Source organism: Salvia hispanica, chromosome 4 (assembly GCF_023119035.1).
Source record: "Salvia hispanica cultivar TCC Black 2014 chromosome 4, UniMelb_Shisp_WGS_1.0, whole genome shotgun sequence".
Classification (NCBI taxonomy): domain Eukaryota; kingdom Viridiplantae; phylum Streptophyta; class Magnoliopsida; order Lamiales; family Lamiaceae; genus Salvia; species Salvia hispanica.
In genome coordinates, this window is record NC_062968.1 from 38468757 (window position 1) to 38485120 (window position 16364).

The 16364-nt window shown below is 37.9% G+C and overlaps 3 protein-coding genes across 3 annotated transcripts; 1 reads left to right on the forward strand and 2 right to left on the reverse strand.

Moving 5' to 3' along the window:
* The first annotated feature begins 6973 nt into the window (after positions 1–6973).
* LOC125217782 lies at positions 6974–9499 on the forward strand. Its single transcript, XM_048119317.1, has 7 exons — positions 6974–7196; positions 7281–7545; positions 7845–8033; positions 8110–8785; positions 8870–8979; positions 9076–9135; positions 9220–9499. The coding sequence occupies exons 1-7, from the start codon at positions 7023–7025 to the stop codon at positions 9273–9275; spliced, it is 1530 nt and encodes a 509-aa protein (XP_047975274.1). The 5' UTR covers positions 6974–7022; the 3' UTR covers positions 9276–9499.
* Positions 9450–11022, reverse strand: LOC125217783 (fructose-1,6-bisphosphatase, chloroplastic-like). Its single transcript, XM_048119318.1, has 4 exons — positions 10553–11022; positions 10266–10490; positions 9684–10190; positions 9450–9607 (listed from the first exon to the last, which is right to left on the reverse strand). The coding sequence occupies exons 1-4, from the start codon at positions 10967–10969 to the stop codon at positions 9530–9532; spliced, it is 1227 nt and encodes a 408-aa protein (XP_047975275.1). The 5' UTR covers positions 10970–11022; the 3' UTR covers positions 9450–9529.
* Positions 11023–11605: 583 nt separating this feature from the next.
* On the reverse strand, positions 11606–13431 carry LOC125217553 (fructose-1,6-bisphosphatase, chloroplastic-like). The gene is made up of 4 exons (XM_048119070.1): positions 12951–13431; positions 12436–12660; positions 11852–12358; positions 11606–11759 (listed from the first exon to the last, which is right to left on the reverse strand). The coding sequence occupies exons 1-4, from the start codon at positions 13359–13361 to the stop codon at positions 11688–11690; spliced, it is 1215 nt and encodes a 404-aa protein (XP_047975027.1). The 5' UTR covers positions 13362–13431; the 3' UTR covers positions 11606–11687.
* Positions 13432–16364: the final 2933 nt, after the last annotated feature.

Genomic DNA, 16364 nt, shown 5'->3' on the forward strand with positions numbered 1-16364 from the left:
GTATAAAAATATCACCTGAGGTCCTTTAACTTTGATTCAATATCGTTCGTCCTACTTTTTCAATGCTTGGAAATTTTTAAAGCTAAAATAGTATCAAGCACATGAAAGACATTTCAGTCTATTTAATATCTCCTCTCATTAATATATTTAATTTATCTCTCATTCTTTGTTCTTCCCTTTTTTCACTCTCTTTTTTGTGTCTTTTTTTCAGATCCAATTTTCGATGACACTGGTGGCATTTTCCCAAGCAGAAGATTGGCTCGCCATCAATTCGGGCTTTGTGAAGACGACGACGACAGAGTTGTGGGAAAGGGCGGTGTTGAGTTTGAGCGCATCGACTGGATCGATCCTTTATGCCTGGGCCATCGGTATTGAGGAAGCGGTGGCAGGTGTGGTCGCAGACAACATATAACCCTCCCAATATATATTAAAGAGTAAAGGCCAAAACTGGTCCTGAACATAGGGGTGTCGAAACGGGTACCCGCGGGTATCCAAACTCGATTTTGCGGGTACCCGTACCCGAAAACGTCAATATTATACTACCTAATCCCGACCCGTATAGTTAAACGGGTAACCCCATACCCGCATCGGGTGTCCCAAACCCGCAGTTGCGGGTACCCAAACCCGCATACATAACTTGAATTGTGTATTATATTATTCAATGGTATTATGCTTTTAGTTTTCGCTTATCATCAATACTAGTCATCTAATTCAATAATTTTATATACATGTTGGAAATTCTAGAATGAATTTAGGGATTGTTGCTAGTTGCTACACTATGATTTTAGATTTGTATTTTTTTTTTACTTTGTTGTATTTGCATAATTTCCAACTATTAATTATGCACAAATATGGTGATTTCTCATCTCTTAAATATAATATGACTACGTATGAAATATAATGCAAATCCAAATTTTAAATAAACAAATATGATAGAAACATCAGGCATGTCTAAAATTAAATCACCATTCAAAAGTTTAATATAAAATAAAAAATAATTCACTTTCATCAAAAGTCTAAATATAAATAACTTCAACTAAAAGTTTAAATATTTTAAATCTTTAATAAATGACACTAAACTAATAAAAGTTTCACTTTCACAAATCTTGCAATCCTTCATTTGGCAGCGGATAAATAATTGGAAATAAAGTGTATCGTCGGGGAGTATATACAGATTTGAAATTAATTAACTAAAATAAAATATTTGAAAACCCTTACCCTAAAAATAACGGGTATATCGGGTTTAATGGGTATACCAACGCGGGTAGCGGGTATACCCATACCCGCAAAAATTGAAAACAAACTACCCGATCCCGCCCCGTTTCCCATTGTTGTCGGGTAGCGGGTACCCGTTACCCGGCGGGTAGCGGGTCGGGTTGAGGGTTTCCCGATACCCGCTACCCGTTTCGACACCCCTACCTGAACATATGTCGATTTTATGATTTTGGTCCTATACTTTATCTTTTGAATTTTTGCATCCTGAACATTTCAACTCGAATCACAATTGGTCATACACTAACAATTCTGTCAATTTTTAAATGGTTTTAACCCGATTCTGACCGATTTTTAAACGGTTTAAACCCGAATTACACTGTTAAAACCATCAAAATCGGGTTAAAACCGTTTAAAAATTGACGGAATTGTTAGTGTATGACCAATTGTGATTCGAGTTGAAATGTTCAGGATGCAAAAATTCAAAAGATAAAGTATAGGACCAAAATCATAAAATGGGCATATATTCTGGACCAGTTTTGGTCTTTCCTCTATATTATATTTTGGGTTGATTTAGTAATTATCCAGTGGATTGGTCTATTCCAATTCATCCATAGATCCCTAAGCCAATTTATATACATGACTCCATAAAATAGTATTGAAGACAAAACTGAATCCTAGACACCAATACCTAAAATCGGTGCCTATGTGTGAGAGGAGAATTTTTTCTAGTTGATCTAATCCTAATTCTTCAAATTCTTCGAATTATTAGGACACTTGTCTTCATGTATATTATTTAGATCTATAGTGTGATTATTCGAGATTTTTTCAATGCAAATTACTAATAAGAGCAAGGGAATAAGTTGAAAGATTTGAGATTGAGTAAACAATTTTCTGTTATTCGGTCAAGACTCTACACATGGAGAATGGACAAACAACGTCGATCCTTTGAAGTAGGGGTGGGTAAACAGTTTTCTGTTATTCGGTTAACCGAGAACCAAATCGGAACCGGACGGTTATCGGTTAACCAATAACCGAAATTTACGGTGTTCTGGTCGGTTGACATTTTGCTCCAACGGGTTATCGGTTATAACCGACCGGTTATGGATAACCGATCGGTTATAACCGATAACCGACCGATAACCGAAATTAAATTCAATTTTAATTTGAACTATATTTTTTAATTAATACTTGAAAATTTGTAATTTACTTACAAAATTTGTCACAAAAGAAGAAATTGTAATTTACTTCCAAATTTTGTTAAAGTCTCATATTGCAATGTCAAAAAAGTTTAAGGCTTTTAAAGTGCCTTAACAATTTATGTATTACTTGTAAATATGAGTATAATAATAATAATATAATAATTAAAATAATAATAATAATTAGATGAAAGTTAAAAGTTAATACCATAAATAATTTTAATTTAAATTATATTTGTAATTAATGATAGAAGTAATTGTAATTTACTTTCAAACTTTGTCACAATAGAAGAAATTGCAATTTACTTCCAAATTTTGTCAAAGTCTCATATTGCAATGTCAAAATAATCTATTTTAATTTGTATCTCTATCAATTATACTTATAATATCTCAAAGTTTATAAAGCTTCCAAATATAATTTTATAAATAAGATCTTTCAAAGTCAATAAAGTGCTTAAGCATTACTATTTTAAAAATAGGACAATCCTTCACTTATTATTGGATAAAAGTTTTTATATTTTAGATCATTTTTAAGTTTAAGTATTTTAAAGTTCCTAAACAATTTATGTATTATTTGTAAATAGAAATATAATAATAATAATAATAATAATAATAAAAAAATAAAATAAAATAAAAATAAAGTAGATGAAAAGTTAAAATCATAAAAATTTTAATTTAAATTCGGTTAGTTCAGTTATAACCGTTAACCGACTGTTCTAACCGAGTCGGTTAATTAAGTAACCAAACTTGAGATCGGGTCGGTTCCGGTTAGTTTTTTGACCAAATTTTTGAGTTAGTTAACTGACAAGTCGATTAAGTTATTAACCGAACCGACCAAATAAGGGAAAATTACACCATACATACAAAATGTTTCACCAATGTTTCAATTTAATACAAAATGTTTGAAGTTAACACAAATCATACAAAATGTTTCATTTGAGTTCAAGTTTATACATTCCGTCTATATTTTCAAACGCCGTCAGTTTTACTTATCTATGCTCCAATTTGTCGGTAGAATCAGTGGTGGATGCAGGAATTTTACTCTGGGGGGTCCAATTTACAATTAACAATTGTTGAATATTTTTCGATATTTGTTAGTAGTTATGGCATAGGTTTAGTAAGTTGCGAGATACATAGATGAATAATGAGTGTTAAATAATAAAGGTATGGTGTCCCACTGAATGTAAAACATTTGTTTTTTTAGTATGTTTTATTTGGTGTTATTTTATAAGTTAAGTAAAGAAATTATAAAGTAAGAGAAAGAAAAATATAGAGATGATATTGTTTTCGTTTTAATAGGGAGTAATAAATAAGGCTAAAACATTTGTTTTTGATACGAGATTTTTATTTGGTGTTATTTTATAAGTTAATTAGTTAAGTAAAGAAATAATAAAGTAGGAGAGAAAAATATAGAAATAATGTTTTTATTTTAATGGGGAGTAACAAATATAAAGACTTTTTTTTTATTGCAAAGTATGAATAAAACAAACAAATGAAGTTGTGTATGTTAATAATATTAAAGCTTGTGGAAAATCTTAAACAAATGCTTTGTGGATAAAGTATAAAAATGTGCTAAATTTCTACTTGGAGAGTATTGAACTCGAGTCTCCATAAAAAGAGTCCAAAGGATCAGCTACTTGAGCTGATTGATGTATTTATTCAAAATGTGAAACTAATGTATTATATAATAACAATTCCGAATGTTGGGGGTTCTATGGGACCCCATGCCCATGTAGGTCCGCCAATGGGTAGAATGTTAAAAAAGATCAAGGATTTAGAGCACTTGATGAATATAAACTTTTCCTTTATATGGAGAAGAATATAGACTGTGGAGAAGAATATAATCTTTTCCTTTCTATGTGTTTCCTACACCATAAACTCTATAGAATATAATACACGTGTTCCCAAAAAATTTCAATCACTCCTCTTAGATATTTTGCACAAAATGGAAACTGACTTCCCAAAAAAATATCAAAAGCAAAAGCGAAGGGCAGCATTTTAGAACAAAGTAAAATCAGAAGCAAATGACCGATTCTAAAAGAACGCCTACTGGATTTACAACACTCGATCACTCTGAATATCACTCCCTCCGGATAAAAAGCTAATCTGTTTGACTCCAAAAATTCTTAAAATTTTGATTTTTATTTGGAAATTTGTTGTTTTGATCACTCTTTAAGATGTCTTGTAATTTATGAACAACTTGAATTGCCTTCATACCAAGAAATTTCATTCATTCAGTGAATGAGGTGAATTTTTTTATTAGTTGTTATTACAGAAGTCATGGCCATGATAGCTGGTAGCACGGTTCATCGAGTTTGTATCACAATATGGAATGCCTTTTTCTTTTAACTTGATGTTGAGTGTGTCTGTCAACATAAAATAGTAAAATTGTTGGAATCGTGGTCCGATCAACGCAATTGGACCGGGTCGTACAAGTGACGAATTATTTAATTTTGAAACAATTAAATAATTTGTAATCGATCTACGCTCCGAGTAGATGATTGTGGTATATTCACTTTCTCTAAGCCGATTCCGGTGAGAGAAATAATATATTAAAATATGTCACGGAATATGGAGATATGTAATTAATTAAGTTAATTAATTAATTATTATTATTTTGCATAGCTCTCTCCCTCTCTTTGCATAGTCTTCCGTCGAAGCTCTGCCCTCGTCATCATCCAGTTCGCCGAGGCTTGTTATGTTTGCGGTACTCCAACGAACAAGACGAAGCCGTTTTATCTTTGGGGACGACACGCCAATCCGAGAGCACTACCAGGGCATATCTCGTCTTGCGGAAAGAGGACTCCTCGGCTTAGTTTACATATTTAAGGTTTACAGTTTCGATTATTGTTTGTTATTTCAGTTTAGTTTATTGTACTTTTATCTTCGTTCTTCATTGGGTAGTATTACGTCCGGTTAGTGTATCTTTGTATCACAGTAATCAAAGAAATCCAACAAGAATAAGTAGTATGATATGGAGTGATAGGGCAGTAAGAACCAATGGATAAACAACTCAAAAATAAAGAACAGAAAATAAGTCTCAAGCTTTTGTAAACAAGAACCAACATAACTTGGAAATAAAATAGATAATATTCCTCTCACCGATGCCTTGTTTTTCACCGCCTAATAGCTTTGATCTCTCTCGATACATTCTTCAAACTCTCCTATGGAATATATATGAGTGTAGTAGACAATAATCCCACCAAATTTGATCTAATTAATTCAATTATTCAATCAATCCCTAATCTATTCAAATCCCATGAAATCCTAACTTTCTTAATTTAAAAACTAATCAAAGATAATGCAATAGGTCGAGAAATCAGCAATCACTTGGATCCAATCACCATCCTTTCCATTCCTAATACTCTCTCCGTCCTCGAAAATTTGTCCCATTTTTCTATTTCCGTTCATCCCACAAAATTTGTCTCATTTAACTTTTTACCATTTTTGGTAGTGGACTCCATATTCTACTAACTCATTCATACTCACATTTTATTATAAAACTAATATATAAAAGTATGACCCACATTCCACTAACTTTTTCAACTCACTTTTAATTACATTTTTTAAAACTCGTGTCGGATCAAAGTGGGACAATATTTGGAGGACGGAAGTAGTACTTGATATCATAGTAGGATGGTATATAGGGACAGAGTCGGTATGGAATAAGTGTATGGTTGTTGAGTATGCAAGGAATAAGACACTAAAGTGAAGAGAAGATATTTTTTTTTTGAATACTCTTTACTGTCATATGATGATTTTTCTTTGAATATTAGGTTTTTATGATACATGGTAAAAATTAATGGTGTTAATAAGAATGAAACGGACTGTATAAACTTGAAACCCAAATAAAATACTTCGTATGATTTATGTTAACTTAAAAATATTTTGTACTAAATTGAAACATTAGTTAAACATTTTGTATATATGAAGTAATTTCCCCACCAAATAACTACCCCTATTTTGAAGGATCCCAAAGTAACAATCACAATCAATTATGTATTCTATGTGATGTACACGTGTTTTATACGAAAATAGAATTAATCAATGAATCATTTAAATTGAACTGTTTCGAGATCTGTTTGATAATCGCGTGTTTCTGGTGCAACCCAACAGTCAATTGTGTGTAGGTGCGTGATTGGATGTAGTGTTTGTATTGTGTACTTTGGTGTAGTGTGCTTATACAATATAAGCATGGTGTGTTTACTAATTAAACAATTCTAAATTAATTTATAAATTAGATAAAAATTTAATTTTATAAAATTATACTACTACTACTTTGGTTCTGAACACTTATTTTCAAAAAATGAGTTTTCAAAATGCATTAAGTACAGTCAACATCCAATAAGTCCAATAATAAATACTAACGTAATTACTTAAAAACTTATTAAATGCATTAAATACAAATCATCGGCAATTCATTCGGTCGGCTATTAATTTGAAGTTGGGAGGGAAACCAAAGTGAATTTGCGCTTAAAACTTGCATTCTCAGCTCCAAAAATTTTGAAATGCTCCCGCGCTCTATTTTCACACTATTCAACATCCTCTTCCTCTCTCCCTCCATTTCTTGTTCCACCTCTCCCGTTTCCCTCTCTACTCAGGAACACAAAAATGGGGAAGCAAAGCAAAGCCAAGAAGCAAGAACATGTGGGAAAAGGAAAAGTAACGCCAGTTCAGATCGCTTTCATCGTCGATCGATATCTGTCCGACAATAATTACATCCAGACGCGCTCCAATTTCCGATCCGAAGCATCGCATCTAATCGCCAAATCACCCGTTCAAGAAGTAATTTCAATTTCTCATATTCCGCTTTGTGTTTCGTGCTTTAGGTTTTCGGTTTATTGATCTGTGATTTGATAATTCATCTAGGCTCCGAAGAGCTTGCTCAGTTTGGGGGCGATTTTGGATGAGTACATCACATTGAAGGAGCAGAAGGTGTTGATAGATCAAGAGCGTCTCCGATTGGAACAGGAGAAATTTCGTGTTCAGAATTTGCTGAGTGGAATGCAGGAGGCTATGAATGCTTATAATAGCACTGGAAGTAATGTTATTACCCCTCCCCCACCGCTGCCGCCGCCCTCTGCTTCGGTGTCTATGACCTCTCAGGCTGAACTCGCCGTCGGGAGGCCTGCAGGTACCAATTTTGCCCTAATTTGGTTGTATATCTCTATTGAGAATTTGCGATGTCTCTTATGTCTCTGTCTCTGTTTACCCTAAAACCCTTTTTCTATTGAAAATGTCTCTCATGTTGAAAAACACAATTTTCAATACTCTTAAACAAACTCTGAATACCTTCACCTTGTATAAGAGAATGTAGTTTAAAATAAACTAGATACTGGATTCGCTGTTGACTAAGAAATGCTTCAGAAATCTGCACTAGCCTACTTGAAATTCATGCTTTTCTTTGGAGTGATGTCTGTGTTTGTTATTCAGGCTATTATCCTATGTACAACACTCCAGCTATGATGTCAACATCCAGGCCGTCCAATACTAGGAAAGTTAGCACACATTTATCCACTCCAATCACAAATCAAGCACCAACCAAAAGAAAAGAAATCAAAGATATCTCAGATGGTGCTGGAGCTTCTAAGAGGACTCGTAGAAGTAGTACACAGTCTAAAGGTAAATTATTTCTGTGGAGCACTATCATGGTTGTAGTTAAAATGATGTTAATGTGCTGTATTTTCTAATTTCTCAGATGCTAGCATAGTTACACAATCAAACAATGTTGTCAAGGATCAAGAAACAACTGTGACAAATTCTTCTACTCAGTCGTTTGCTTGTGGTAATGCCAACAATGGATCACAAGTTCAAGGAACTAACGTTGTGAAATGTCTTTTCAACCAAGAAAGTTCATCAACACGAGCACATTCACCCGTCCCAAAAACACCCCCACTAGCATCTCCTTCTCAAACTGAAAAGTCCAGTTCCCCTTTAGAAATTTCAACTGCTAATTCCAGTAAAGATGTTACTCCCCAACAGATTATCTCTACCAACCGCACAATAATCTCCTCAGAGACCATACTCGTGAGCCCTAACAAGCAAATATCTTATTACTCAATAGAGAGAAATCATGTTACTTGCTCGCCTATTAAGTCAAATTTGAAGAGGTCCAACATGAAGGACCATGTTAAGGGAAGGCTTGATTTTGGCTCTTCTGAAATGCCAATGATCATGGAGAACCAAACAATTGATGGCAACTCAACATCTGAATCTGAGAAAGAAGGGGATGCTCTTGACTTGGATTTCTCGAGTTTAGACACTCTTGGTATGGATTTCAACCTTTCAGACTTTCTGTTGGACTTTGATATTGGAGGTGACTTGGCTTCATCTTCGAGGCAAGAGTTAGTTTCTTCACCGGATACATGTTCGGGGTAATTATTTGGCCTTCTCTATGAATTCTCTTCGTTATCAAATTGTTTTCTCAATAACCTAGTCTCTATGCCCCACCGTTTCAGGTCACCTCTTACCTCTGGAAACATTGAAATGGGTACTACTACACAAATCACATCAGAATATTCCTCAACCATGGCAGGACTTATAGGGGATACAAATATGAACTTAACTGGTAAGAAAAGAATCTAATGATCTCAGTAATTTTAGTAAAGTCTTGTGTTTCTTATTTGAAATGCTGAAATTTCTTTCATGATTTACTTGTAAGCAGGTGCAGATTCTGTTTCAGCTATGCGATCTGTCACCAAATGTATAACAATTGTTAGCCCTGGTAATTTTTGACCCCTATTATGCTGGTTCAATATACGTTGTGATGCATTGCTCTTCTTGAAGCATAGTTTTGCTTTGTTTGCAGTCAAAAATCAGAGAATGAACTCTGCTCAGAGTAACTATTTGATAGGCCATGATTGACACTAGTAACCTCTTCATCCCTATAACACTGACAAGCTACAAGGGATCACCGACAACAGCATTCACACTTGGGGTCTAGATTTGCTAGAATTGATTTATTGTTTATGCATGATGTAAATGCACTATAATTATTCATAGACTTAGTATTCTAATTTTGTTCAAACGTTGACAGTGTATAGGAAAGAAGTTAATCAACAATGCATGAATGAAATATCTTTTGTCTGGATTTGGTTCTCATCTCATACAAAATAACACTATTTCTCAGACAAGTATGTTACCAACTTGTCAATCTCATCCGGGCTCCCAATGTATATTGGAGTGCGTTGATGTATCTGCAAAAGACAGAAATCATGAGTTTCACAACATGTCTAGTTCAAGAAAGCTGTTGTAATCTCATAGATGCATCACCTGATCAGGCTTGATATCCAGTATTCGTTGTTTTCCATCTATTGCCTTCCCCCCAGCTTGCTCCACCAAATAGCTCATGGGTGCACATTCATACAACAACCTCAGATTACCATTCTTGCTGTTTTTGTTGTCTGGATTCCCATAGATTCCCCCCACCAGCAGCATTCTGTGAATCTCACCAACCAGACAACCTACATAACGGCCTGAATACGGCTTCCCATTGGGCCCAGGTTTCCTCAAGTCATCTAGATACTTCTGCAGTTTGGCATCAAAAAGATCATAGTTGCCTTCATTGAAGGAGTAGATTCTACCAGCATTTGGAATCTTGATGTTTGCATGGGTCAGCACGAATTCACCGTAGGCGGTGTCTAAGGTGAAAGCATACACTCCTCTCCCTATGGAGAGTGTGAAAACAACGGAGCTCGAGTACAAGCAATACCCTGCAGCCAAAAGGTTGCTCCCTGGCTGGCAGACGCTGACTACGCACTCCTGGCCTTCTTGGTCGAGCTACCATCAAATAAACATGAGAATATTTGCAACAGCAAGACGTGTTGTACAAAATAGAGTTTGTACTGTTATTACCGTGGAATCATCGTCTAGGTTGACGAGGCATTGCTTGTCGGGGCCATAGATTCCGAAAATGGAGCCTGTAGTCATGCTAGTATCGATATTGGCAGAGCCATCAATGGGGTCGAAAACTACAATGTAATTGCCGGAATAGGTCTCTTCGACTGCAACTGGCACGTCTTCTTCTTCGGATGCTATAATACCAGTCCTCCCGCTGGATCTGAGACAGCTGCAGAACAACTGGAAACCTCGTAGATAAGATATGAATGTTGTCTGTAAATGTAATAAATGTGGGCAGCTACCTCATTAGAGATGACGTCGAGTTTCTTCTGATCCTCGCCTTGGATGTTGATGGTGCCATGAGCTCCGGTGAGGTTGAAGATGCTGGAGCGTTGGAGGAGTGAGGCGATCTGTTTGCAGGCCAAGGAGATGCTGGAGAGGACTATGGTGAGCTCGGCATCGATGTGGCCTGCTTGTTCCTGCTTCAGTAGCCACGTCGTCAGGTTTTCTATTTCGTATTTGTTTATGCTCTTCCTTTTAGCAGGCTCTGTTGCTGGCGGTGCTGCTATTCCAATCTCCACAGCTTTGCAACGTATTCCATCTCGGGGGCGGAGAGTGGTGGTGGTGGTGGATTGCGTCGTGCGGTGGGGACGTGATAGGCGGGTGGTGAGATGGGAGGCTGACCTGATCAGGCTGCTCCACCCCACTGCTTCAGCCATACTCCTCCCTTTCCCTCTCTATCTAAAATTATGTGGATGACTAGACCTCTGCTTATCTTCAGTCAAGTGGCAATTGTGTGAAAATGGTTGTGTAATCTAAGAGACAAAAGTGAGTGTGATGGTGACTAAAGTCTATCTTCATTCTTCACGAATTATGCTTCAAATACACTCTAAATTTCTTCTTAGATTTAAATAAACACTATTCTTTTCTCCAAATTGGCTTGAGTCTTAATCAGATGTTATTTTCATTGCTCAAGTGTTATATTTGAGGCATTTTAGTTCCTAGCAACTGGATATTCTTGTGCATCTGTAAACTTGTGGTCATTTGAATTTCTGGTCCTTTTTAAGTGTATAAATATGAAAAACTAATCATATGCATAAGTTTATCCTTTTTTGCCATGGACAAAAAATGAAGAAAACCTTGATCAAATTACAATTATAACTCGAAAGAATGTATTCAACCTAAAAACCAAGTTAATCATTTAATCCAAAAAGAAGAAAGAAATGACAAGAAATCAATTAGTAAAAAACTGGAGTGTCACAGAAAGGTTTAAGATTTTGTTTTAGCATCTACAAATCTCTATTTAATATACTCTTCTTGGATTAGCTTCAACACCAGTTGAAAAAGTAAGTGACTGAGTAAACAAACATTAATAACAGTATTGCTTTATGTTGGTAAAAATTGACAATAGTCCGCAATTACAATCTTTGGCATTAATTAAGCTAAATATTTCTCTAATTTCTCCACCTCATCCACACTTCCAATGTACAACGGCACTCGTTGATGTATCTGCACACAAACAACACACCAAAATCAATCAATCTCATCAAACAAAAAATCAATGAATAGAGTCGATGAATGCATGGATGCAAGATAGTGACCTCAGTGGGCTCGATATCGAGAATCCTGTGGTGGCCATCGGAGCCTTTTCCGCCGGCTTGCTCGACAATAAAGCTCATGGGAGCACACTCGTACAACAACCTCAACTTCCCATTCTTGCTCTTCTTATCCCTCGGGTAGCCGTAAATCCCGCCATAGAGCAAAGTGCGGTGGAAGTCCCCGACCAAGCTGCCGATGTAACGGGAGGAGTAAGGCTTGCCGGTGGGGCCGGGGTCCTTAAGATCGTCGATGTACTTCTTGAGCTTGTCGTCCCAGAGCTGGTAGTTGCCCTCGTTGAAGGAGTATATCTTGCCGGATTTCGGTATCTGGACTTGCTCTGTGGTGAGCACGAATTCCCCAAACATGGGATCTAGCGTGAATGCGTATACACCTTTGCCTATCGTCAACACGAATATGACGGAGCTCGAGTACATGCAGTAGCCTGCTGCTAGGAGGTTGTTCCCTGGCTGGCACACGTTCACCACGCACCTCTGTTCCACTGAGTCCAGCTGAAATAATGTCCAATGCATCAATTTGAGAATTCTAGGAATGGATATTATTTGAATAAAGGTGCTGATGGACTTACTGTGCCGTCTTCTTGGATTTCGGCGAAGCATTCGTCGTTAGGGCTGTAGATGCCGAAGATGGAGCCGGTGGAGACTGCTGCGTCGATGTTGGATGATCCATCGAGGGGGTCGAAGACGACAATGTAGTTGCCGGAGTAGCTCTCCTCCACTGCCACCGGAACGTCTTCCTCCTCTGATGCTATGATCCCTGTCCTCCCACTTGATCTCAAGCAGTTTGAGAACACCTACAACAATTCCAAATCGAGTTTTAATGTTCACTAAAATAAGAGAGACATAAAGAAAAATTGAGAATGGGTCCCAAACTTTAGCCATTAGAATGTTGCCTTTTGGGAAGTGTCAACAAAACTGTGATGGTGTTGGGTTACAAACACATCCCACATCAGATGAGTAAAGGAAGTTGGAAGCAATATCTAAGTGGGGTGACGCAAAAATAAATCTGTGTCCACCCAAAACGGACAATATCAAACTAATAATATCAAAATAATGTGCATCCATCCCGACAAATTGGTAGTACCTCGTTGGAGACGACGTCGAGTTTCTTTTGATCCTCGCCCTGGACATTGACGGCGCCCTGAACGCCGGTGAGATTGGAAATGCTGGCCCTCTGGACAAGGGAGGCAATCTGCTTGCAGGCCATGGAAATGCTGGAGAGAACGATGGTGAGCTCTGCGTCGATTGTGCCGACTTGTTCTTGCTTGAGAAGCCAGTTAGTCAGCGTCTCAATCTCATAACCGCTTTTCTTCTTCGTTGCACCGGTTCCCTCCGCCACCGCCATGCACCGGACGCCAACGCCGCCGGTCAAATTCGGCCGCCGCGGGCCGTGCCTGGATGAGCATGAGGCGAGTGTTTGAAGAGGTGAGAAACGGGAGATGGATTGGGAGCTGGAGAAGATAAGGCGGGATGCTGCTGTCGCCGCTGAAACCATGGCTTCTTTTCTCTATTTCTTTTTCTTTTTCTTTTTAAGGTGTGGTTTGGGATCATACCATTTTTATTTGGTTTAGTTCTTAGATTTCTATCTAGGAATTGAGAGGCTGTCGACGGTTTCTGTTTGTTGAGATCGGTCCCACTTATCCTCGTTCTGTTAGAATTTATAGGTGGACTGGAATTTGTAGTATTATTTTTCTGAGATCACAGGCTGATACTCTCGAATATAGGCCCATTTATATATTTCTTCGGCTGAGTTTAATTATTTTATCTTGTAGTAAATTATTTATCTCAATTTAATTAAAATATTAAACATAATAATTTATTGAAAAACAAAAATACATAATTAAAATCTTTAAAAAACACAAGTTGTGTCCAATTTTTATCAAAATGTGGTTGATTAGATCTTGTTGGAGTGCATTGTGGCGACTCTGGGATGCATACGTATTCACGGAATGGTGGCGGTGTACTTTGGTTTGTGGGACTAGTTGTGCGCAAATAAATGACTTCACAAAGATAAGATACCTTGGATAAATATCATTGGCGAGCTGATAATTCATGTTCTAGCTAGCGTCGATTATTGGTTTTGAATTTTATCATCTTTCAAATATCGTTGAAGATGTTAGAGTGGTTGAGCACGTTTATATAGTTCTTCAATCCCGGGACACTGAGAAATGCATACTAATCAACTGGCGACCACTTCTAGCACCATTGTCAAATGATTGCCTTTGTGGCCGCTGGTGTATGCCCCTCTCCATATTGTGGGACAATTTCATGGGCAATGCACGTAGTCAATGCTGCCAAGCATGTTGAAAAAACTATGGCGTGCTTCGTGAAGGCACAATAACTGTTGCGGTCGTTGGTTGTAAGCACCCTCAAGTATTCTGCACCGAAGGTGTCGCAAACATCCATGCAGAAAAATTTCAAGCACTCATAATCATTGGTTTCGACAACGTGTACGTACTCGTCAAAGATGTCCAAACTTCCCCCAATGGTGAGCTGTCATGAGGCAAATGTACACTTCTGAAATGTTAAAAGACCTTGCTAACTTTCTTCACGAGCCACCAATATACCTTCTATGTGCAAGAATAACTCTCGACACATATGAAAACAGCATCAAAAGGCGTCTGGCCCCCATTGGGGCTGATAGAAAAGTAATCCTCGAAGAGCCTTTCCACAACAAGCTCTCGTTCTAGATGCATGTATCGTTGGGTTCTTGGTGTAGGAACCGGGGGAGGATTGGCGTATTACTCATGAGCTCGATGAAGATACACAATCAGCCTTTTAACCTCTTCGTCGGATGAATTTTTTTCATTGTTGGGATTCATACTTGGGAAATTATTCATATCCTAACGCTAAATATATGTAAAACACTTGTAAGTCCATTGAATCTTGTGATCTCACGGTTAGATTAATGACAAATGTCATCTAATAATGTATTAGCCTAACAATGTAGCTTGGATAATAATGTACTCCCTCCGTCCATAAAAGTTGAGTCGTATTCCTTTTTAGTTTGTCCCAACAAAGTTGAGTCATTTCCTTTTTTAACAAAAGACAAAATATCTAATCACTCTTACTTTATTCCATCATTTACTTTACTCTCTCTTATCTTTCCTACTTTTTTCATCTCTCCTATTTATTTAATATAAATTCTTAATCTCCGTGCCCAAAAGTTTTGTTTCAACTTTTATGGGACGGAGGGAGTAGCATTTTAGTATAATAATGTGGATCTTTAGTCTTATAATGTAGATTTTCAGTCCAATAATATACCTCGGCTAACAATGTAGATTTTTAGTCTAATAATGTAGCTTGTCTTTAATTAGAGCATCCGCAGCGGCGTTCGAGCCGACGGCACGACACGACACGCAACTGTCTGCTGATGCGCTCTCGCGCTAGCACGGCGCTGCTCGATGCATCGAGCTCGTCCGTGCCGCTGAGCAGGCTGATGTGGCAGCACGCGATTGGCCAACGGCATAGCCGTTGGCAATTTCGTTTTTTTTTTCCAAAATTCAAATTTAATTTTAAAAATCGTTTTTAAATAAAAAATATATTTTACAACTTCCCAATAAATTATATCCGTTTTCTACACACTTTTAATTTATTTTTCAATTTTTCCCCCCAAAATTCACATTTTCATCTATAAATACCCCCACTTCAACACAAAAAAATTCCACCACACTACACAATTATCATCTATTCTCTCATCTAAATTCTCTCATCAATTCTCAATCTTTCACTCTTATAAAAAAAATGTCCTGCTCCGGCGATCACCCCTCCGATTCCCGCAGTTGGAACCACGAATGGTTCGGCTCACAACCATTCCCTAGTCCGGAAACACAATTCTCAGCTCCTCCTCAAACCAAAGGTTCTCAAGTTCTGGGTGGCTACCGGCCTTACCCGGTGGACGACCAAGACGCCCCTGATGGGCGATATGGGTGGGCACCCGAACCTGGCTCGGGAGGGAGCGGCGACTCTATTCCTACTCCTACTCCTCCTACTCGTGGTGTCCGCACCCTGTACACTCCGCCGGAGATGGATCCAGTTATTCAGAGCCTACTTGGAAATCTCCGAAGATCCGGAAGTTGGCACGAACCAAAGCGGGGGTAGGTTTTGGTGGCGTGTCACTCGTCGGTACAATGAAAACCGGCCGGAGGGAACCATCTATCGCAATGATAGTATGGTGCGCAATTCCATCTTCAGAGCCAACGACGAAATCCGAAAGTTCCAGGGGTATTACCTCCAGGAAGAGCGGTCGGGGGGGAGCGGCAAGAGCGAGCTCGACATCATCACTGCCGCCTTGGCGACCTACCAATCCATGAATTACAAACCGTTCAAGTACCTCAACTCTTGGCAGGAGGTGCGCCATCATGAGAAGTATATGGGTGGCGTAGTAGCATCCTCCTCCAGCTCCTCCAACAAACGGTTGAGATCGGTATCCCTATCCGACGGTGGCTCCGATGAGGTGGCTAGCCTGCTTGCCGCAGCTAACTTGGGTAGCCCCGAC